The 22,852-nt window shown below is 38.2% G+C and overlaps 1 protein-coding gene across 2 annotated transcripts; it reads right to left on the bottom strand.

Annotated features, from left to right (window-relative positions):
• Window positions 1-1,383: 1,383 nt before the first annotated feature.
• On the bottom strand, window positions 1,384-21,414 carry LOC122089847 (eukaryotic translation initiation factor 3 subunit H-like). Of its 2 annotated transcripts, none has more exons than XM_042659566.1 (12): window positions 21,223-21,414; window positions 21,032-21,111; window positions 18,869-18,985; window positions 18,634-18,737; window positions 15,078-15,144; window positions 12,836-12,969; window positions 12,694-12,742; window positions 11,894-11,965; window positions 11,678-11,779; window positions 11,437-11,504; window positions 2,145-2,297; window positions 1,384-1,511 (listed from the first exon to the last, which is right to left on the bottom strand). In XM_042659566.1, exons 1-12 carry the CDS (start codon window positions 21,230-21,232, stop codon window positions 1,448-1,450), a joined length of 1,020 nt encoding a protein of 339 aa, XP_042515500.1. In that variant the 5' UTR covers window positions 21,233-21,414; the 3' UTR covers window positions 1,384-1,447. The 2 variants fall into 2 exon arrangements, with proteins under 2 accessions (XP_042515500.1, XP_042515501.1); XM_042659567.1 differs by having other exon boundaries at window positions 21,037-21,111; window positions 21,223-21,412.
• Between the last annotated feature and the right edge of the window lie 1,438 nt (window positions 21,415-22,852).

Below are 22,852 nucleotides of genomic sequence, written 5' to 3'. Positions count from 1 at the left end.
AAATTGACTTGTCGGTGGTGAAAATAGTGGTGGGTGCGGTTTTACATACCTGTGTTAAAAAAAAATAATAAAAATAAAAATTTAAAAAAAAAAACACTGTAGTTGCGGTTTTGTATAACAGCAACCATGAAGTCCTGTGTGGGAGATTTGGAGATCAAAATTGTTAAGAAATTAGGTTATTTACTTATAGTTACATGCAAGGTTTGAAATTTCGGGTTTCAACCTCATTTCGATTTCTGTTGATACAAAAATATTTATGTAAAATTCCTACCCATTTTACAAAATTCTGCCCATTTCAATTTTCAACACTTAAATCTTGATGGTAATTTCATTCCTTTTCATTCGAAAACAAGATATTGATCAAACCAAAAATATTTCATGAAATTTTCAGTTGAACACTAGATGCGATGGAGAATGCCACTGCACTTTTAAAAGCCCTTCAGCACGCACATGTGAGTGTCTTAGTATTTTTTTAAGTGAATAATAAATTCATTACCAAGAGAAGAAAATGGGCAAGGAAATATACAAGCCCGAAGGAGGGAAAAAACAAAGAAAGAAAACCAGAAAGCCCCTAAACAGGAAGAGGGGAAAGAGATCGAAGGAGAGATCCCAGGACACAATGAACTTGCTCCTTGAAGAATCACGAACCAGGCAAAACCAAGACAAAGAAACGTCTAACTTAGAGCTAACAAGAAGGCTGGCATTCCAAATCAAATCAAAAGACCTAGAATTGAAAATCCACCAACAATGTTTCATCCAAATGTGGTTAATAGTAACCCGAAACAAGCTGCCCAACGAGTATGACAATGGGTCCAATGTTCCATGTTCTATCGTGTACGCAGCTAATTTCTTAGTCCAATGAGCAAAACCATCCGAAGTGCCTAGATCTTTGGTTTCTTCCTAAACCCATGATGTCCATCCCCTCCACACCACACCCCCCCCCCCCCCAAAAAGCCCCCCACACCTGAAAACGTCTAGTACTCTTGCAGTGGAAAGTGTCATTGTGGTCATCTCAATCTATGAAGCTATATCACTCTGTCAATCTATTGGTTAGTCTTTTATGTTCCAGAAATTATGTATCTTAATCAAAAACCAATTAAAAAAGAATAAATCCACTACTTTAAGGTTAGATGATCTGCTAGAGCAGTCTTTTAACCACTACATTGGCACTTGGCTAATATTATACTGTGTAAACACATAGTACCCGAAGAGAGAAAAATACACTGGCACAGCAGCCACTCCAAATATCCGGAAAAGAAAGGGAGAGAAAGGGACATGAAACTCGAAGCAATAATAATAAAATGGATACATAGATTATAGCATTTTACTAATAAATTGATGAAAACACTGAATCTCTAACATCTCCAAAATCGCCGTGTTTTCGAATACATTGCCAAGGAAGGATCAATGTCTCCTAGCTCCCGAGAAAACTAATGCATAAATGCACTCATGGACTTTTCTCATGTAAAGCCTTCATTAGGTATAATCTGCTGAAGCTCTGACCAGCAACCCTGTAAAGTTAGAATCACCCAAATCATATTCCATCAATGAGAGGAACCACAAAAAAATTCAACCGCTAGAATAGATGATATAACAGCTACGAATTAAATGGGAAATGAAAAGACAATAAAATTTGCAAGTCAGGTGAGACCCATCACAACTAAATGGGTTCAGCTTCACGAATCCTTGTTTTTCCATTAAACCCCATTCAATGTCATACTACTGGTCAATCCCAACTCATACATGACTTTCCTCATCACTTCTCACAAAGTTATTTTAAGCTCACCCTTTGAAGATCATAACAATAAATCCACGAATATGAACAGCTCTTCAAGAAATACACAGTGGTGCTCAAGAGGATATTGTACAGCAATCAAAAATCTGATATGACATCCAGGTCAGCCTAATTACCTAGTCACAACAAATAAGGTACTTTCCTGGCCTCAATCCTATCAAAACATGAAACATGACACCAGACACAGACAACTGACCAATTTACACCCTTTCCCACCTCAAAAGAGAGCTTCCCAGTTCCAGCTTTATCTTGAAGGCTTAATTACCTTTCATGCTTGGGTTGTCTAGGAAAACTTAGGTAGATAACAGGATATCGTCATAGAATGCCATTTTTCATGTATGAATCATACCCATTGATTTGGTTGCAGTAGTTCGCAATTTGATTTGTTATCAGGAAGCTATCCAATCGTGATGGTTCAGGAACTGGCTTAAAGATGGGGTTCGAAGGATCCTCCTCAGGCAATAGTTCCTCTCCTGCAGCTTTCCGTGCCATGTTCTCAGTCCTATAGACAGGAAAACCCAAAAAATGACATTATAAAAAAAATGCGCAAGGGATTAACCACAAGACCTCTACACACTTTTATCAAGGATAATAAAGGAAGAAATACCAAACAATTTTTTTTCAGTTATAAATCATTGACTGGGAATAGGATAAATGAGAAGAACACTAACTACATGGTCATGAATGTGACTAAATAAATAAGAAGTCTTATACAATTGTCAACAACAATATAAAAATGTCACAATAGATAACCCAAAAAATTTAAATAAGAGAATATTAATCACCAGTTACACGTTTTAACCAATGCCATCTTTTGTATTTGAAAATTTACTCTTGAAAGCTAATACTAACATTTGCTGTTATATATCATTTCCCTTGGGTGTATATGAAACAATACTTCAAAATCTTGTAGATCTATGATGCATTGTCATGGCATCAAGGCAAACCTAGTCGATAGCCAGATGCCTCGTCACCTTGGTAACTAGACCAGGGCCTAGGTGGCGCCTAGGCAACTAAGGCATGCATTTACCAAGGGGGTATTGATCTTAAAGTGAAATTTTTAGCGGGTTGATATGTAGAATGAAATTTTTACTTCTCTTACTTTTGAATATGATGCAGAATCCTGGCTGAACCGGATTGACTCGTCTGGCAATCTAAACTGAGAAGAACCGGGATCAATTGATTTTTGGGAAACCAGACCTGAATCTGAGTTGTATGACAACTCAGATTCAGGTCTGGTTTCCTTTCCATCGCCAGGTTCACGTTGCAGAAAATTAAAACCCCCTTTTCCTTGAGCTGATGGGGCTGTGCTTGGATGATCTGGCGAAGCCTGCGTGTTCCGAAGCGTTGCTTGAAGTTACAGGCTAAACTGAAGCCAAAACAAAGGTTTTTTTCCTTGCTCAAGGCCTGCTGATCTTTCTGCATGGGTATTCTGCTATCGCAAGGTAGAAGAAGACCCTTCATCCCACTCTCATGAGACCATAGCCCCTATAATTACCCTTTTATTTTTCCCATAATACCCCTCTCCTAGTCCCATCGAATGAATAAGTCATCAAGTCTTTCCCATCTTGTCATAATTGCTCTATGGTTGATTTCCCATTTGACCCTCACTTTGAGGTTTAATCCAACGGCCCTTTAATCTATTTTATTCCTAGTTTGCCCTTTCCATCAAATGTCTCATTCCCCTTGTAGTTTATTGGTTTGCCACCATAATTACGAAATTTCCATTCAATCTTAGATTTGAGCTATTGGTTAATCGGGTGGAGTCGGTGGACCCTTACGCAATACAATTCTGGTTTTGGAATCCTGGTTCCGCATCAGAATATCAGGGGGGCAATGTATAAAATTAAAGACTATTTTCTTTGAAAGTTACAATTTACCAAATGAAACACATTTGTGCTTCCTCTTTGATGTTGACAGTGGTGGTTGTGGCATTAGTTCTAGATATGTACTTCCTCCCTCCCTCCCTCATATGATCATGGTGTCAGTGGTGGCAGTGGCTGCCGCTGCAACCTTCTCCCCATTTTGCTTCTTGTTTTTCCATTCTCTTTGGTTTTTCTCCCAAATTCCCCTCTTTTTCATCCCGTTTCCCCCCTTTTCCTCATTTTTCACTTTCTTTTCCCGCTATTTTGTCAGGGCACCTTGAACAATATGAGGCATCTGTTGCCTAGGCATTCAAGAAAAGCCTTATCGCCTAGGCGACTACTTGACAACAATCTATGATGAGATTGATTTCAAAACAAAGAAAATTCTGCTTCACATGGCAGATAGATCTGCTGCAAACTTACTTGCAGATGAACTTGCTAGAGACGTGGGGCAAACACAATAATACGGGCTCCTATCCTATGATGTAGCGCTTTCCAGTTTTCTGGACTTCGTCCTCACTCTTGTCATTGTTGTACATTATTGCATAGTTCTATTGTACCATCAGTTAGTTTCCTCTCCTAATAACGTTTTCTTGGTTACCTATTAAGTTAAAAAAAAAAAAAAAAAAAAATCTGTATATATGTTGTTTTATTTAACATACCTTGAAACAGAGCACTTCAACTTAAAGACTGACAATTCCAAGCTTCCCAGCAAAATGGTTCACCCTTTGATAAATAAAGCAAGAGGCTTCTTGTTCCCTTTAAAAACAAGAGCCCATGGTTTAAAGTATCGGTACGTATCGTATCGTACCGTATTGGTCCTTACCGATATGATACGTGAAAATTTTAAAATCCTTTTGTATTGATATATATCCTACGATACATACCGATACACATCAATACACACCGATATGTACCAATACTCTATGGAAAATTAAAAACCGAGGTGTGATGCAGATCTGAAGACCTACATCCGTAGGAAGAAGGCCAACAAGAGTAACTAGCATGTCGCCTTACCTTGTTGATGATTTTTAATTCTCATACTTAGTTTTTATTTCATGTTAATAAGTCTTAGTTTAGTCCAATTGAACCATGGTCCATGTTGGTCCAATGTCGGTTCAATTTAAGTGGTTAGAAGTTATTTTTACATTTTACTTTTCTAAAAAGGGGAATCAATTCACTTTTGTAAGTGATGATGGGTGAGGACGCTTCCACCTTTGGTAGTTGGTGGGTGAAGACTTTCCTACCCCAAGTTTAATAAGTAAAGACTTTCTATTCTTGTTAGTTGGAAGTTCGGTATGTAATGTTTTGTTGAGTTGGTCCTATAAATAGGGATCAATTGTAAGCATTCAAGGACAACTCAAAATTTGAAAACAAAGTTTGCTTATGCAACTCTCTTCTTGTGTTTGATCAAGAATCTTTCATGTTTGATCAAGAAATCCCTTGTGTTTGATCAAGGTAGGTTGGTGTTTAATCCATTCGATCCACCTTGCGGTGTGAAGCCCGGGTGTTATTTTATTGTCTATTGTTCTATCATTTTCATCTTTCAACAAATTTCAACAAGATCCTATTCTGTAAATCTGGAGTTCTTTATTCTCTGAGAAAAAATCTTACCCTGGTAATGTTTTGAGCTTCCTCAATTGCAGTATTACATCAATTGGTATCAGAGAATGAGTCACAATGGCCACCGCCTCCACCTGATCCAATGGCAAAAGTCTTTCAACAACTCTCTGCTGATCAAAAAGCTATTAGTGAGAGGTTACTGCGACTTGAGAACCAAAGTGTTACTCCAATACAATGCAGCAATGTACCATTCGAAAGGGAGGATAGGTATCAACTACAATCTGCTGTGCATCGTCAACATAAGAGAAGTGCTGAAAGGCAACAACAAAGAACCCTTACAGCACCACCTACCTTCGAGGAACATATGAGATCTTATTTCAATGGTGATCTTGAAGCACCCCAACAATGTACTGATGATTCACAAAAGGTTAAGCTTTAATTAAAGGAGTTCAATGGCAAGAATAATCCATAGGCATTTTATGATTGGTTGGTTGCTTTAGATGACTACTTTAATTGGTTTGAGTTATCTGAGTCACGTAAGATGAGACTAGCGTGTACTAAGCTAGTTGATTCAGCCCGCGAATGGTGGAGAACTAAGGAAAGGGATCTAGAAATTTGTGGCAAAGCTCCCATTACTTGGGAAGAGATGAAAGATCTTAGTACCACGACACTTTAAATCGCAGCTGCAGGACAAGTTGAATATTCTTCGTCAAAGGAGTATATCCGTTGCAGAGTATATGGAGCAATTTGATTCACTCTATCCACGCACTGGCATCAAGGAGAATGAATTACAGGCACTTTCCCGCTTTTTTTGGGTTTGAGATCTGATATAAATCTTGCTATTGGCGTAGTAGATGTATTCAATGTCAAGGAATGCTTCGAGAAGGCAGTACATGCAGAGGAGTTACTAGCTCCTATGGGTAAAAGGTTTGGATATCAAGCTGGGAAGATCACAAAAAAATTTCCAACAAATAATCCTACTTCTTATCCTCCACGTACCACACCTTCTCCACGTGTTGATCACAAGGGGAAAGCACCTATGCCTAACACTGCCACAGTGCAATGCTTTCATTGTCAAGAGAGGGGACATTATGCCAAAAACTATCCTACACGTCAAAAAGTAGCAGTGATGGTTGACACCAATGATACTCCTGATGAAGATAATTCTCGTATATTTCCAATTCCATTGGAAGAGGAAGACGAAGATGCTGATTATTATGACGGGGCTGAAGTAAATGAAGATGGCTCCTATGCCCTTCATATGGTTTCTCGCATATTGGTAGCTAAAACCAAAGGCGAGGATTGGCGATGTACTTACATTTTTTACAACCGCATGCATTCAGCTGATCACATTGTACAGGTGATAGTTGACAGTGGCAGCTGCGTCAATGTTGTTTCTGAGTTGTTTGTAAGGCACATTTGAAGACAGAGAAGCACCCGCAACCTTACAAAGTATCCTTGCTGAATGGCAATACTTTAGAGGTCAATCAGCATTGTTCTATTCCATTACAACTTTCTCGATATCAAGAAAAGGTATGGTGTGATGTTATTCCTATGAAGCTCACTAATGTTCTTCTAGGGAGGCCGTGGATGTATGATAATGATGTTCTCACTGGAAAAAAGAAGAATCAGTGCATATTTACTTTTAAAGGGCAGCACACTGTACTTGAGCCTATTAACATACCAGAAGAGATGCGCAAGAGACAGACATTGAGGACTAATCAGAAGGCCACCACCAATACCAACAAGATGTTGGTCCTTCCACAGAAGATCTTAGTTGTTGCACAAAAGTTGTTTGAGTGGACAACGTTAACAAAAGCCCTCCATCTTGTCAAGAAGAAGATGACGGAAGCCCCGCTATTACGCCTACCAGATTTTGACCATGCATTTGAAGTGGCAGCTAATGCTTTGCATATTGGGTTGGGAGGTGTGCTGATGCAAGAAGGGCACCCTATCGCTTTCTATAGCGAGAAACTCAACGATGATTTAGATAATAGGTGCCATGACTGCACTAAAATTTTGAATGAATCTCCTGTAAAATGAGGCTAGACCGTGGAAGCTACGGACTTCAGTGATTGTCTTTGAGGTAAGCCAATTGGTGATGCTCTTGATCTTCTCAGGATCAGCTTCAACCCCTTTAGATGAGACAATAAAACCAAGGAATAAAACCTTGGGCAACATAAAGGAACACTGCTTGAGATTAATGTATAGCTTCTCCATACGGAGCACCCTCAAGACTTGCTTCAAATGGTCGATGTGATCATCTGAATGCTTGTTGTAGACTAAGATATCATCAAAGTATACAACCAAAAATCGACCAATAAATGGACGAAGTACCTGTGTCATAACTCGCATGAATGTACTAGGTGCATTCGTCAGACCAAAGGGCATAACCTTCCACTCGAACAGTCCATCCTTGGTCTTGAAGGCGGTCTTCTCTTCGTCTCCTAGCCGAATACAAATTTGATGGTAGCTGCTTCGAAGGTCCAATTTTGAAAAGACCTTTGCACCGGACAGCATGTCTAGCATATCATCAAGCCGTGGTATGGGAAACCTATACTTGACCATTATTTTGTTGATTGCTATGCTGTCGACACACATGCGCCATGAGCTGTCCTTCTTTGGAGTAAGAAATGCTGGTACAGCACAAGGACTAAGGCTCTCAATGATAAACCCCTTCTATAGTAGTTCATCAACTTGCCTTTTGAGCTCAGTATGTTCTATAAGCCTGAGACGGTAAGCATGAAGGTTGGGAAGCACAGAATCAGGTACCAAGTCAATAACATGTTGAATATCGCGTATAGGAGGAAACTTATTAGGTAGCTCATCAAGTACTAAATCAGAAAAGTCAGATAGAAGCTCTCTAATAGGCCGTGTGAGCTGAACTATTGGCGGTGGACTGACCTCTCTAGTAATCAGGGATAATATCATGTCTGTATCATGCCTGGTTCGCTCAAACAGCTTTTGTGGAACAACTAAGATCTTCTGTGGAAGGACCAGCATCTTGTTTGTATCAGTGGTGGCCTTCTGATTAGTCCTCAATGTCTGTCTCTTGCGCATCTCCTCTGGTATGTTAATAGGCTCAAGTACACTGTGCTGCCCTTTAAAAGTAAATATGCACTGATTCTTCTTTCACGGCCTCCCTAGAATAACATCAATGAGCTTCATAGGAATAACATCACACCATACCTTTTCTTGATATTGAGAAAGTTGTAATGAAACAAAACGTTGATTGACCTCCAACGTATTGTCATTCAGCAAGGATACTTTGTAAGGTTGCAGGTGCTTCTCTGTCTTCAAATGTGCCTTCTTTACAGACAACTCAGAAACAACATCGACGCAGCTGCCACTGTCAACTATCAACTGTATAGTGCGATCAGCTGAATGCATGCGGCTGTAAAAAATGCGAGTACATCGCCAATCCTCGTCTTTGGTTTCAGCCACAAATATGCGAGAAACCACATGAAGGGCATAGGAGCCATCTTCATTTACTTCAGCCCCATCATAATAATCAGCATCTTCGTCTTCCTCTTCCAATGGAATTAGAAAGATACGGGAATTATCTTCATCCGGAGTACCATTGGCATCAACCATCACTGCTACTTTTTGACGTGTAAGATAGTTTTTGGCATAATGTCCCCTCTCCTGACAATGAAAGCATTGCACTGTGGCAATGCTAGGGATAGGTGCTTTCCCTTTGTGATCAGCATATGAAGGTGTGGTACGTGGAGGATAAGAAGTAGGATTCTTTCCTCGAAAATTTTTTTTATCTCCCCAGCTTGATATCCAAACCTTTTACCCGTAGGAGCTAGTAACTCCTCTGCATGTACTACCTTCTCGAAGCATTCCCTGACATTGGATACATCTACTATGCCAATAGCACGATTTATATCTGATCTCAAACCCAAACGAAAGCGGGAAAGTACCTATAATTCATTCTCCATGATGCCAGTGCGTGAATAGAGTGAATCAAACTACTCCATATACTCTGCAACGGACATACTCCCTTGACAAAGAATATTCAACTTGTCCTGCAGCTACGATCTAAAGTGTCGTGGTAAATATTTGGCACTAAGATCTTCTCTCATCTCTTCCCAAGTAATGGGAGCTCTGCCACAATCTTCTAAATCCCTTTCTTCAATTCTCCACCATTCACAGGCTGAACCAAATAACTTAGTATGGGCTAGTCTTATCTTGCGTGACTCAGATAACTCAAACCAATCAAAGTAGTCATCTAAAGCAGCCAACCAATCATAAAAAACTTATGCTTGCCGTTGAACTCCTTTAATTCAAGCTTAACCTTTTGTGAATCACCAGTACGTTATCGGGGTGCTTCAAGTTCACCATTGAAATAAGATCTCATATGCTCCTCAAAGGTAGGCAGTGCTGTAAGGGTTCTTTGTTGTTCCTTTTCAGCACTTCTCCTATGTTGACGATGCACAGCAGATTGTAATTGATACGTGTCCCCCCTTTCGAATGGTACAACTAATAGCTTTTTTATCAGCAGAGAGTTGTTGAAACATTTCAATGACTTTTGCCATTGGATCAGGTGGCAGCGGCGGCCACTGTGACTCATTCTCTGATTCTAATTGATGTAATACTGTAATTAAGGAAACTCAAAACAATAACAGGGTAGGATCTTTTCTCAGAGAATAAAGAACTCCAGATTTGTAGAATAGGATCTTGCTAAAATTTGTTGAAAGATGAAAATGATTGAACAATAGACAATAAAATAACACCCAGGCTTCACACCGCAAGGTGGGTTGACTAGATGAAACACCAACCTACCTTGATCAAACACAAGAGATTTCTTGATCAAGCACAAGAAGGGAGTTGCATAAGCAAACTTTATTTTCAAATTCTGAGTTGTCCCTGAATACTTACAATTTATCCCTATTCATAGAACCAACTCAACAAATATTACATACCCAACTTCCAACAAACAAGAGTAGAAAGTCTTCACTTATTAAACTTGGGGTAGGAAAGTCTTCGCATTCCAACTACTAAAGTTGGAAAAGTCTTCACCTACCAACTATCAAATGTGGAGACCTCTTAAAGTTGGAGTGGGCAAATCTTCACCCAACTTCCAACTAACAAGAGTAGAAAATCTTCACTTATTAAACTTGGGGTAGGAAAGTCTTCACCTTCCAACTACTAAAGTTAGAAAAGTCTTCACCTACCAACTACCAAAGATGGAAAAATCATCCTCTTAAAGTTTGAGTGGGAAAGTCTTCACCCACTAACTACCAAAGGTGGAAAAGTCCCCACCCATTATCACCTACAAAAGTGAATTGATTCCCCCTTTTCAAAAAGTAAAAGGTAAAAATAACTTCCAACTACTTAAATTAAACCGACATTGGACCAACATGGACCATGGTTCAATTGGACTAAACTAAGACTTACTAGCATGAAATAAAAACTATGGGAATTAAAAATCATCAACAAGGTAAAGCCACATGATAGTTACTCTTGTTGGCCTTCTTCCTATGGATGTAAGTCTTCAAATCTACATCAAGGTGAAATGTACATTTCAGTGTCGATACATACCGATAAGGTACGATACGTACCGATACAGTGCGCTACGGTCATATAATTGCCAAAATGGGTAATTTTTCAGAAAAACATGATTTTTTTAGGGTTTTTTGTTCCAAAGTTGCTGCTAACCATTTTTCTCTCTAACTAAAGTGAAAATCAAGGTTGGGAACAAGGATTTTACATTTATGAGACAACTACAAACTTTGGATTCATAGTGCGATACTCTCAATTTAGTGTTTATGCATAATACATGTTATCTATAGTTTTTTTTTAACTTTTTTTATGCAAATGTGTATAAAAAAAATGTTTCCTATCCATTTTGTGTGTATCTTTAGCATATCTCCAATACAATACAATACCCTTCGATACATATCTTAATTTTGGCCGACCGATATAGCGACCGATACCGCTACTTTAATCCTTGCAAGAATCGCCCCTTTAACACAATACTTTCTAGCCACAATTTATAATGCACAACTAAAGGTTGTCAAAATCACGCACCAAAGTGTTTCACACTTTGCAACTGCCAACCCGTCTTCATTCAGCAGGGCCAGTAGCAAAATTCATACCCTCCGATAGGAATGTTTCAGCTAGATGACGAATGTGAAACAGTAACTAATGATGTACCAAATAACCCAATAGAACCATGATGGATTGACTTAAGTGGCAATTAGTTACCTCCTCTTTTGGAGCCATGCCTGCTGTTGGGCTTGCTGACGTGAGAGGTTTCGATAGTAGAACTGAAACTGCAGGGACAAAAACATCTATGTCATTATGCCAAACAATCAACCATAAGATCACCCTCTTTTTTTTTCTTTTTTTCTTTTTTGTGGGGGGTGGGCGGTGGGGGGTTTTGGGGGGGGGGGGGGTAGAATAAGCATAACAATGTATTATAAGAGCAAGCAAACAGAGTACTAGCCTTCTGCTGCTCTACTGACAAATCTTCCATGCACTCAATTAGAAATTCCACATTCCTCTCCATAAATGGAGTAGTAGATAATTGTAGACGATCATAGTCACACTGCCTCAGGAATCAGATGGCATAAAGTTAGATGGAAAAGAACAAAAAGGTAATCAAAAAAATCAAAAAGAGAGACTCGCGAAAGCTCCCAAAATTTAATAAAATCTATAAAACCTGAGAGACAGGTGAATCAGCTTCCAGCTCTGTCATGAAGGCACTGATAAGTGCAGAATTCGAAACTTTAATCTGTGGAGAATTACAAGAAACATAAAAATAAACACTAAAACCTATACAAAGGTTAACAATTAAGGGAAATAAGGGCTCTTTATCAACAAATAATTAGGGGCAAAAAAAAAATCTTCTGAACATAGTTGTCAAAACAATGCCTAGGTGTCCAGGCGCCTTGTCGGAATCACCTTGCATCCAACGCTTTGGGTCGCCTAGAAGCCGTGATAACTATGGTTCTGATAAGTCGCAACTTCCAACGGCATCAGAGAAATGCTGAAGGATCGACAAAATGAGGAGTAACTACTAACAGGAAGTACAACATGAAGCTTTGTATTCCATCACAATGGTAGGACCGTAGGAGGTGTACTTAATCCAACTTGACTAAAAAAGGTTGATGACAAATAGTTCTGAAGTCATACAGTATAGACAACATTAGATTCCAATTGTAAGGTGCATTGTTCTTTGGAACTTGCATTTTGTTTTTGAATACCAACTAAAATTTCATTTAGTTCTACGTCAAACTGAGGATAAGGATAACTGCGCTGAGCTGAGGATATGGATAACCGATCACTAAGAGCCAGGGCCATCCATCCAAGAGTCAGTCTACAAATAGGACTACTGCTCTTTATGCATGAGAAACAAAACATGACACAGGACTATGTGCACAATTCAATACCCAAAAAACAAGTGAACGAGAACAATAACAAATAGCCCAAAGAAGAAAAAGAGAAGCATCATGAACGTACAGGAATCTCCTCGAAGATATCCACCCACGTCAAATTTTTTTCCCTCAACCTATTTGAGCAAATGACAAAAACATGAGATTCAAAACAAAACTGTCAGTTCTCTTCCATAGATAAACATCATAACAGAACCAGCACCACATACTTCTCTCCAGTAAAATTGTTGTTGCGGTGAAGCTCCATGAAAGAATCAGAGAGCTTCAAGGCCTTGAGAGCTAAAACCCCTTGATTGGAGCGTGAAGGATCATATATAATGCACACACACCTCCTGATATTCTCCTACAAAAACATATCAACCAGAGGTCAGTTGCTCTTAATAAATAGAACAAGACCAGCCCAGAAAGTAAAGTTTCACACTAAGACCATACGAGCATTACAGCAGAAAAAATGTCTAGGATTGCCCCCCCCCCCCCAAAAAAAAAGTTTCCGATCAAAGGAAGGGCTGTTTCTCAACTGCAAGTAAATGTAGCAGATGCCAACACATCTGAGTGTAACACTCACTAAACCCAAATAACAGGGCTTCATGTATTCAATTAATAATATGGGCACTTTGCAAAATTTTTCCCTATGAAACAGAAAGGTAGCAATGCAGTAGTTGCATCAGTTGAGGCTCATGATGCTAAAGAGTTTTCTGAGTCAAATCCACCTGATGAGGATGAGGATGAAGATGAAACCTATGATGATGAGGATGATGAGGGTGAGGAGACATTTAGGGTTCACATGGTTAGCTGCTCTGACTGCTGAAACTAAAAGTGTTAATTGGCGCAGACACTATTTTCTACACACGTATGTTGACTGTCCGAAGGTGGCACAAGTAATTGTGAACAGTGGTAGTTGTGTTAATGAAGAGGAGGTGTGGTGGGGTGTGGTGTGGTGTGGTGTAATCCAAATGAAGTTAACGGATGTTTTATTAGGCCAATCATGGATGTACGAAAATGATGTGTTAGTTGGTGGCATGAAGAATCGGTGAATCTTCATGTCTAATGGAAAGCACATCGTCTTCAATCCTATAAACATCCCAGCTGAGAAGGCCAGGTGAAATGCATTGAAGATCAGCAGAAAGCAATCAGGTAAGCGTTAAAGAGAAGCAGGATATAACAAGAAGTCGTTAGCTCTATCACAAAAGGAGTTTTTAGCGTCCAGCAAAGATACAGGACTTGTGTTGGCTTCAGTCACAAAGGAAGTAGCCCCTCAGCCTGAGGTCAAGCTTCCTAAGCTAATAAGAGAATCTCGGACTTTTCAGAGCTAGTACCAGATGAGTTGCCTCCCATGTGTGAGATACAGCACACCATCAATTGTACTGAAAAACCTGCCTAGTTGTAGATTGAGCCCTCCAGAGCATATAGGGTTCAAGCGTCAAGTAGACTTGTAAAGAAAGGTTTTTTATACAGGAGAGTAGGAGCCTTAAGCAGTAGCAGCACTGTTCACCCCAGAAAAAGATGGTTCTAGGCGCATGTTCATTGATACCACAACAAGATCATAGTGAGATATAGATTCCCCATCCCATGGCTAGATGTTGTGCTTGTTATGCTGTACAGAGCTAAGGTCTACTTTAAAATAGACCTTAAAAGTGGATACCATCAGATTCACATCCGCCCAGGTGATGAATGGAAGACTACCTTTAAGATCAAGGAAGGACTTAATGATCAAGAAATTCATCCTTTTATTGGAAATTTTCTAGTTGTCTACTTTGAAGACATACTAATTTACAAAAGAAAGAGAACGATCACCCTGATCCATGTTATGAGTGTACCTAGAGTTGAAAAACTCTACACTAATTTAAGGAAGTGCTCTTTCATGTTATCTAAGGTTGTATTCATTGACTTCATTGTAAATTCAAGAGGTATCGAGGCTGATCCGGGGAAAGTTAAGAATATATTAGACAAGCCGGTCAAAGACCCTCACCAAAGTTTGGAGCTTCCATTGTCTTGCCTCATTTTATCACAGGTTCATCAGAAATTTCAGTTCAATCACAAAAACCGATCACTTGAGTGTATGAAGCGGAGCAAGGGGAAGTTCAAGTGGACACCCAGGGCTACCAATGCTTTCAAGCTTATTAAACAGAAGATGATTGAGGTTCCCATTTTACAGCTGCCAGACTCTGACCGGGTGTTTAAGGTAGCAACAGATGCCTCATTGACATCGTCCATGTTAATGGTCCTTGCTAAAGGTCAGATATTTAGAAATTAACCCTTTTATCCATAATCACGGAAGCTTCCATTGTATTCATTTGTTTACTCAGCTTTCTTGGAAATTCTCAACTAAATGGACCCTCGACCAAAACAAACAAAGAGTGATCCAGGGGCAAGAATGGAAACTACATATATGTGCAATTAGGTCTACAATTGAAACCAAAGCACACATCACAACAGCAAAAAAAAAGTCACCTGATAATTCATAAATGTCTCGATCAATTCCACAGTCTGATAAGAACCTAATAAGGTTGATTGATACCTGACAAACATTTAACAGGAAACATGACCACCCAAAAGCGACATGTACATCATAATAAACAGAAAAATAAAAGGGGGGGGGGGGCTGAATATATAAATTCTTCTCATAAAACCTCATAATTACATTAAGAACACTATAAACTTCTAATCCACATGCTTGTAGGGATGTGCTCAGATAAGCTAGAAACAGAATTCATCAAGCTATCAATTAAAAATGAAAATGACCAACAGTAGCCGACAAAAAAACCACATAAAGAATCAATTATTTAATTTCAAGGAAAATATTGAAAGAGGTAAAAGAAAGTAAAGTTTTACTTACACACCATTATTTTGAGACATGTTCATTTTGATCCTAAAGACTTGTGTTTATACTAGTAACCAAAATATGTGAAGATAACTTAGATTAAGTGAGATGAGACCATACGGTGACAATGACAAATATAACACCATTTTAAAATGAAAACTGCCATCAAATCCTCTTATGGACACGGTGGAAGGAGATGTCAAGAAATAACACCGATCCTGCATCACTGGATAACATTATCAACCAGTCTCCACTTAAAATACTCCACACCACTCACCTATTGTAACATATTCAAAGAACAACCCCAAGGGGTCATGAGTTCAACTATCCTTAGGGCCTACGTATCCCAAAAAGATTAATTTTATATGTACACTAGCAAACTTCCAGGTGCAAATGCATGTGTGTTGTCATATGTTAGGGAGCAAAGAGAGAACATTTGGAACAAAGTAAATGCATATCAATTATATTGATTTGCAACATTTATCCACTAATTTCTTATGCTGATGCTACTATCATACATGATATTAATTCAAGAAAACAATAAATTAAGACTATGATTAAACATGTATTTTCAAATTCCAAATAATGATAGACGGGTGCGCTTCTTTTTCTTCTTTATTTTATTTTATTTCATTTTTATCAGAGACAGTGGTTAAATGCTAATCATAGAGAGACAGAGAGAGAAAATGTAAGTGATGTGAAAAAGGGTGTGGGGGCGGAATGCGGAAGTAAGATGGCAAAAAATAGACAAGGAAAAAATGGAGAGTTGTGGGAAGAGAATGGTAAGACTGAGTTGGGAGTGATGAAACGCTAGTGGGCTAGGGGGAAAGTGGACGAGAATCCCAAGGTGAGAATTAGGGAGTCATGGTCCTAGACTTTGGAAGCTTCCTTTTATATAAAAATGGGAGGAAGATTGGTAAATACCGCTCAGATATCCATTTCTAATATCCTAAGATTCTAAACCATAATCTCTTTTCATGGTCCACAAATCCATAGCTCATTCATTTAATCCAGAATCCTTTCCTTGCCCAATAAATCAAAATAGGAAGCTTCCAAATGCAAATAAACAAAATAATAAGACCCATTCTTGGCACCTTCAGTGATCCTCACAATACCTACTATAACTCGGAAATAAAACATTTGAATCATGAATTCTCATGCTCAACAGTGAATCACAACAAATTTTAATTAAATGATAATAATAATTTCTTCCCAATAAAATAGAAAATAGCCATTATAACAATAAGGGAAATTTTTTTGTACCACCCCTAAAAATCTCCATAATTAGAGGTGACACCCAAAAATGAAAATAAAATCCACTGCACCCCTAAGGTGTAACACCGTTAAAACATGAAAAGACTTTTTTACCCTTCTAGTTAACCTCTAAAAGAACAAAATAAATGAACCAGAAAGTTTTGAGAAGTGGATCTACAAAATCCATCCCTCGAGCACTAGTGCATTATGTTCATAAGAATAACAGAGGAGATCGATTATTTACCCATCTACAATCATCAAATCTGGTCACAATTTAGTAATTTTCATCTTTGGTTGACAAGGAAATTTTTTATAACAAAGCAGACAGCATCACCGGGGATTTCTTTAGATCTTTAAACTCTATCTCTCCAAGCTTAACATTTGAATCAGAGAATAGATCTCTCTCCGCCTCACCACCACTACAATAAAATGGTCCTCTTTGTATCAGACCACCAGACCAGACTTGATTAGATTGGTTTTTACTTTTTACATATCATGTTCATATCAGAAACAGAGTCAGATCTTCGAGAATTCATAAACAAAAACCAACATCCTCCTCCAAACATGGACCAGGAACCAAGGGGAGGAGGTGAACTTTCTAAATTACAAATCAACAAAATCCAACACCCAAAACCACCAACCATACTAACTGAAAACATAAACTGCTACATATCATGAAAAGGAGAGAAGGATCAAGTGATCTCAAGTAAAAGAAATAATAAGAAACACTAAGAACAGAAACCCTAAATATAGATTTACCAGCGCAATAGCGTCATAATGTGCTGGAAATAGACTGCTCCATATAATAGGAAATAGGACAGAAAATATCTGCTTAAATAATTGATCGATCTCCTATTTTAATTCTGGAAATAAATCCCCTTTTTTACCTGCTGGTCGAGAACTTTCTTTGGGGCAGAAATCACTGGGGCTGAATAAACCCAGAATTTGGATCCGGTACGTGCTGGTTGATCTCACACTGTAGACAGGATCCAAAACTTAAGAATAGAAGAAGATATCAATTCCAGAACTACAGATTTCCAATAGCATGAACGGCCTTGGCGGCTACGAACAGATTGTCATGATCGTGAATGATAAAGCAGAGGAATACAAGTGCAGCCATGCCCAAACGTCGAGCATTGATTCAGCTGCAACACCGCCATCGGTGGTGACAGCTACTCTGATGCTGATGCCCGCCATCGGTGGTGACAGCTGCTCCAATGCTGATGGAACGGTGATGGCAGGGATGTTGTCTGCTCTGTTATAGAAATCATCTACAATCATCAAATCTGATCACAATTCAGAAATCACCTCGAAATCCTTCAATTGGTCAAAGCTTCTTCTTCCTCTTCCTCTTTTCTTTGCAGGTAGTTGGAGCAGAGATGGAGTTTTACGTTCAGACAAAGCAAAGTACTTTACCAATTTGGGGGTTTTAAGGTGAAAGGTATAACGGTCACAAGGGTAATTTCGCCATTTAGATAATAGTAGACTGCTGACATCACCACGTAACGATTTAATTCTAACGGAATGGATTTATTAGAAATTTTCTGATGAAAGTGAGGGATATAAGAGCTCTTATTTTCATTTTTGGCGGTCACCCCTAATTATGGAGATTTTTAGGGGTGGTACAAGAAAATTTCCCTAACAATAATATAACTAAAGTGAAAGAGAAGTCATACATCCAAGTCATTGCCAGCTGTTTCGATAAACAGCTATAGTTCATCAGGCTCTTTCACGGTCAAGTGGTGAATACACTAAACTAAAATCATTGAAGAAATTCTCATAAAGATTAATCTAGATGATTAAGCCCTCACCAATACAAGAGATTAGAACATGGTGATAAAATTTGAATCTATTTAAAATAAAAGATTTGATCTGCAAAGTACAAAATATATCTTTTACAGTGAATTCAGCAATTCATAGATCTAAACATACCATCCAACAGTGTTATTGTCAACATTAACCTCTCTCAAGCATCTCATCATTTCAAGTTGGTAATTAGCACCATCAGCTTCAATTTCCTCCTCTTCCTCTCGCATCTGAAGTTGTTATGTGCCAAGTTAGTAAGAAAGACATATTAAAAGGGAAGTGGAAAAAAGAATAATACACTAACAATCTAACAATTGAAACCTGTGCTAAAATATGAATTAAGGGCAGTTTTTTCACCTACCGGGAAGGGGAAACAGTTAGTAACTTCAAGAACACTACCAACATCTAATCCAAGAAGCTGCCCCGTCACTAGAGCTGGTGAAAACTCCTTGCAGTGCTTAATTATCTTTAGTATAACCTGTTTATTACATATTTTCAGAATAGTAATGTTAGGACTTCCGAATTAGAGCCATAACTCATATAACATAAGAAACTACTAGCACATTCACCACAGTTGCGACAAGAAACTATAATCCCTTGCATCTCATTGGGATGCTCTAGGTAAGACTTAACAATGCATATATAGGAATTGTCTTTGTTTTTATCTATTTTCCCGATAAATGACAACCATATCAACTCTAAATCTAATGAAAAATTATTCAAAACCATAAAACATCTGCCAACCTAGTCTACCCAATGGGTTCATGAACCAAGTACAACTGAACGAAATATCCAATACCTTCACCATGCCAGGAATATGGTGCCAGACATTCACAAACTCCACTGCCTACAGCAGCACTAGAAATTTAAGCAGAAAACCAAAAGAGGAATAACTTTCTGCGTCAAGCTAGCCACCTATCAATGAAACAGAAATCCTATACGATTTCAACATTTATTGCCCCTATCTCATCAGAATCAACAATAATCCGAGGCTAGGCCTTCAAAATATTTTCAGATTGATTTTACACACCTTATAAGCAATTTAATGCAGCACTAGCATTCACAATAGAAAAAGATTAGAAGAAGGGTGAGTCATTGGTTCTAAGAGATGTTTAGAATTTCCATTTGGTTGACATAGAGATACTGAGCTTTAGTGTAGATCATTCAACTCTAATTTGCAAAGAAGGTAAGAAAATTGCCAATGGATAAGAAAAATTACCGGCTATCCCCCAAACCAAGTTAACTTATTAATATAAACATTAAGTAGTTAAACACACAACCATAAAGTTGCCCTGTTCACGATAATCAATTGTAGCTCCATGTAGGCCACACATAAGAATCATCTATTACAACTGCAGCAGTACCCTCCCTTTGCCTTTTGTTTTCGGATAATACCGCATCAGTGTCTCTTATGAACACAGTTGAGGGATGATAAAAGGTGTGCCATCTTCTTGTTCCCTGTTCATCAATTACTAAACTTTCTGTGATATATTGGCTCTTCCAAGGGAAGCTAGTAAACTTATTTAACACAGATAAATACCCATTAAGAAATCATGGGAAGATACATTAAGACTGGCTTTTGCCATCTGCTAGAGTTTGTGGAAAGCATGAAGTCAAAGATAATCAACTAGAAATTATTACTATATATGTCATTTCTCAGAAACTGTTTGATCATTCATATACTTGGGCTTCTATATTAGCTGAGTTTGCGACACTGAATTCCGAATCTAGTCAAAACCATGTTGTCCTTGGAGAATAAATCTCCTCAGTTGATAGGGTATTACCACATTGAGGTGTACTGCCTCTCTCCTGGAAGCGACCAGAGATTTTGGGCCACTGATCATTTATTTGAATATGCTTCTTCTCCAAATTCTCTCACATCACATGCATTCTGATAACTGATTCTTTTTGCCCCAACCCATGAGTAAATATTTCATGGTAGCAGCTACAATATCTTTCTCTTCTTTTGTAATTTGCAATCTATTAATGACAGAAAAGAATCAGCTATTATACAGCCTTTCAAGGTGAAGATTGCCAATCAATGGTCAAACACCCCCACCCCTAATATTCTCATACTGATGGCATCAGCAATTTGATTTCCTCCGGTTCATATAAAAGACCAAAGAGCAGACCCAATAAAATTTTGAATATATATATATATATATATTTTTTTTTAGGCAGTAGCAATTAACATGCATATATCATCCCACTGTTTTTCATCCATTAGTCACCTAGGGAGACTAAGTTAACCAGAGACAGAAAAGCTTCCTAAACTACGTACCGACCGAAAATTTTGCATATATAGCTTAATAGCCTAGCCAAAAAAAAAAACTGTTACAGGAACAGCGTAAGACAATAACCAGCTTCCACGCGACACAAAATCACAGGTACCAGAAACAAAGCAGAAGCAGAAATCTTCTGAGGCCACTTTTCTGACATCTACAACCCAAAAATCCCAAAAAAATTAAAATTTCAATTCTTGAGAAACTCCACAAAACTAACAGAAAAGGAGCCAAACGATTACCAGACCCTCAATTTGCACTACTCTGAGCGGCGAAGCGACCTCCTCTGACGCCGCAACCTGAAGGAAAGACCGAACCATTGCTGCACAAAAACCGTCAAAAGTTCTATTTAGTAAAAAAAAAATAAATAAATAAAAAAATCTACAAAGGATTAAGGAATTAGTCACAGAGGCAAAAGGGTAAGGGTACGGACGATTAGCCATGTCGACGAAGGCTTAATCCGAAATTGCAGAGATTGGCTTTGGAGACTTTTAGGGTTTAGGGCTTGCACTGAGAGCCTCCGCCGGAGACGTTCGTCAATTTATCTCCTAAAGCCCTGTCTCTCCGTTTATGAACCAACGGCGACTCTTTAACCCCACGGGTTAATTATGGAATTGGAGGCTATGACAAAAATCCTCCTACAATTATTATTTAAGATTTCTATCTCTCTACTTGTGAGAAATTATTTATTCTTAATAACCAAAAAATTATCTCTAAGAATAATTTATGGATAAAAATATAATTTTTTATTACTATTAATCATGACAAAATGAAATTGAAATTGAAATTGCTTTGCTCAGTATGAAATATTTGAAAAATAAAAAATCTAGTATTTTTTTTTTTTTGTGAAAAGAAATCGAGTAATTCAATTTCTAAGAATAAATTCACTACATTTCTTTATGAGAGGGCGAGGGCGGAAGTGGGGAAAAGGACAGGGTCGAAAAGGGGTGGTAGTGGCAGAGAGGTGATGGTTGTGATGGGAGTGATGGCAGGGTGGTGGTGGCAATGGTGGTGGTATGATATGGTCATTGTGGAATGACAATGATGGTGTGGTGGTGGTGGTGTGGCATAGTGCTGGAGCATGATGGTGGTGGTGGTGAGACCATTGTTAATTAAAACGGAAATGGAAAAAAAAAAAAACAGAAATGTACAATACGGGTTTTAAATAGATAAAAACGATGAACAGTACGGTTAAAAAAACAGGGAACAGCAAACGGACGAAAACGAACGGTACGAGTATTAAACGTGTAGTTTTAAAAAAAACGAAACCAAAAAAACATTAGTATACTCATGTAATTTGAGAGATTATTACCTATATACATGCATCTAATATTCCAAAAGCTCTAGGAGTCCCAAGATAAAATAGCCCAATGGGCTACAAGAAAATGAAATGTTACTAGCTTTAGCTTCTCCTTACTCATTGGGCTATAAGAAGATGAGATTTTTTTCCTATCAATAATATGGAAGTTAAAAACCAAAAACCAAGTACCATATTGTCTTCACTCTTCACTTTTACTAATAGTTTTTTTTTTTTAAATTAATTATTTTTTTTAATAAAATTCCTATTTTACCTTTAAAAAACGGATACGCGTTTAAAACGGATTCTTTTGCCATTTCCATTTTTTCCGTATTGTATAAAAGCATTTGGGAAAACGCGTTTTAAACGGAAAAAAAACGCAAACACGTTTTAACTAACAGTGGGTGAGACCATCAAGAGAAGAAGGGTGGTGTTATATTTTTAAAATGAAATTATTCATTTGTCCATCAAATTAACTATGTGTTCAACAAGGAATAAAAATCATTTGCAATACCAACATCGTGCAATTCTATGCAATACCCCTTACAAAGGTCAACATATTGACAAAGCAGAATGAACAGCTCAGATTAATCCGACATTGAAACAACCCCAAAACCAGAGGTTCTCCAACTTAAAATGAACCATACCAGGTGTTTCTGTTCATGTAATATGTCTTTTCCTCTTCTCCCCCTCTAGTCCAGGTCATTGCCAGTGATTCCTGTTGTGCACGAGGTAGGAAGAATGCCTAGGAGTCCCTTCAGCCTAA

Source organism: Macadamia integrifolia, chromosome 9, assembly GCF_013358625.1.
Source record: "Macadamia integrifolia cultivar HAES 741 chromosome 9, SCU_Mint_v3, whole genome shotgun sequence".
In the NCBI taxonomy this organism is placed as follows: domain Eukaryota; kingdom Viridiplantae; phylum Streptophyta; class Magnoliopsida; order Proteales; family Proteaceae; genus Macadamia; species Macadamia integrifolia.
Note: the sequence above shows the minus strand (reverse complement) of the source record. Positions and strands in the feature narration are given on the sequence as shown.

Coding starts and splice junctions, on each gene's coding strand:
- LOC122089847 (XM_042659566.1), bottom strand. Junction 18,986..21,031: donor TAGTGCAAATTGAGGGTCTG/GTAATCGTTTGG, acceptor TGTAATAAACAG/GTTATACTAAAGATAATTAA. Junction 15,145..18,633: donor GACAATAACACTGTTGGATG/GTATGTTTAGAT, acceptor AATGTTTGTCAG/GTATCAATCAACCTTATTAG.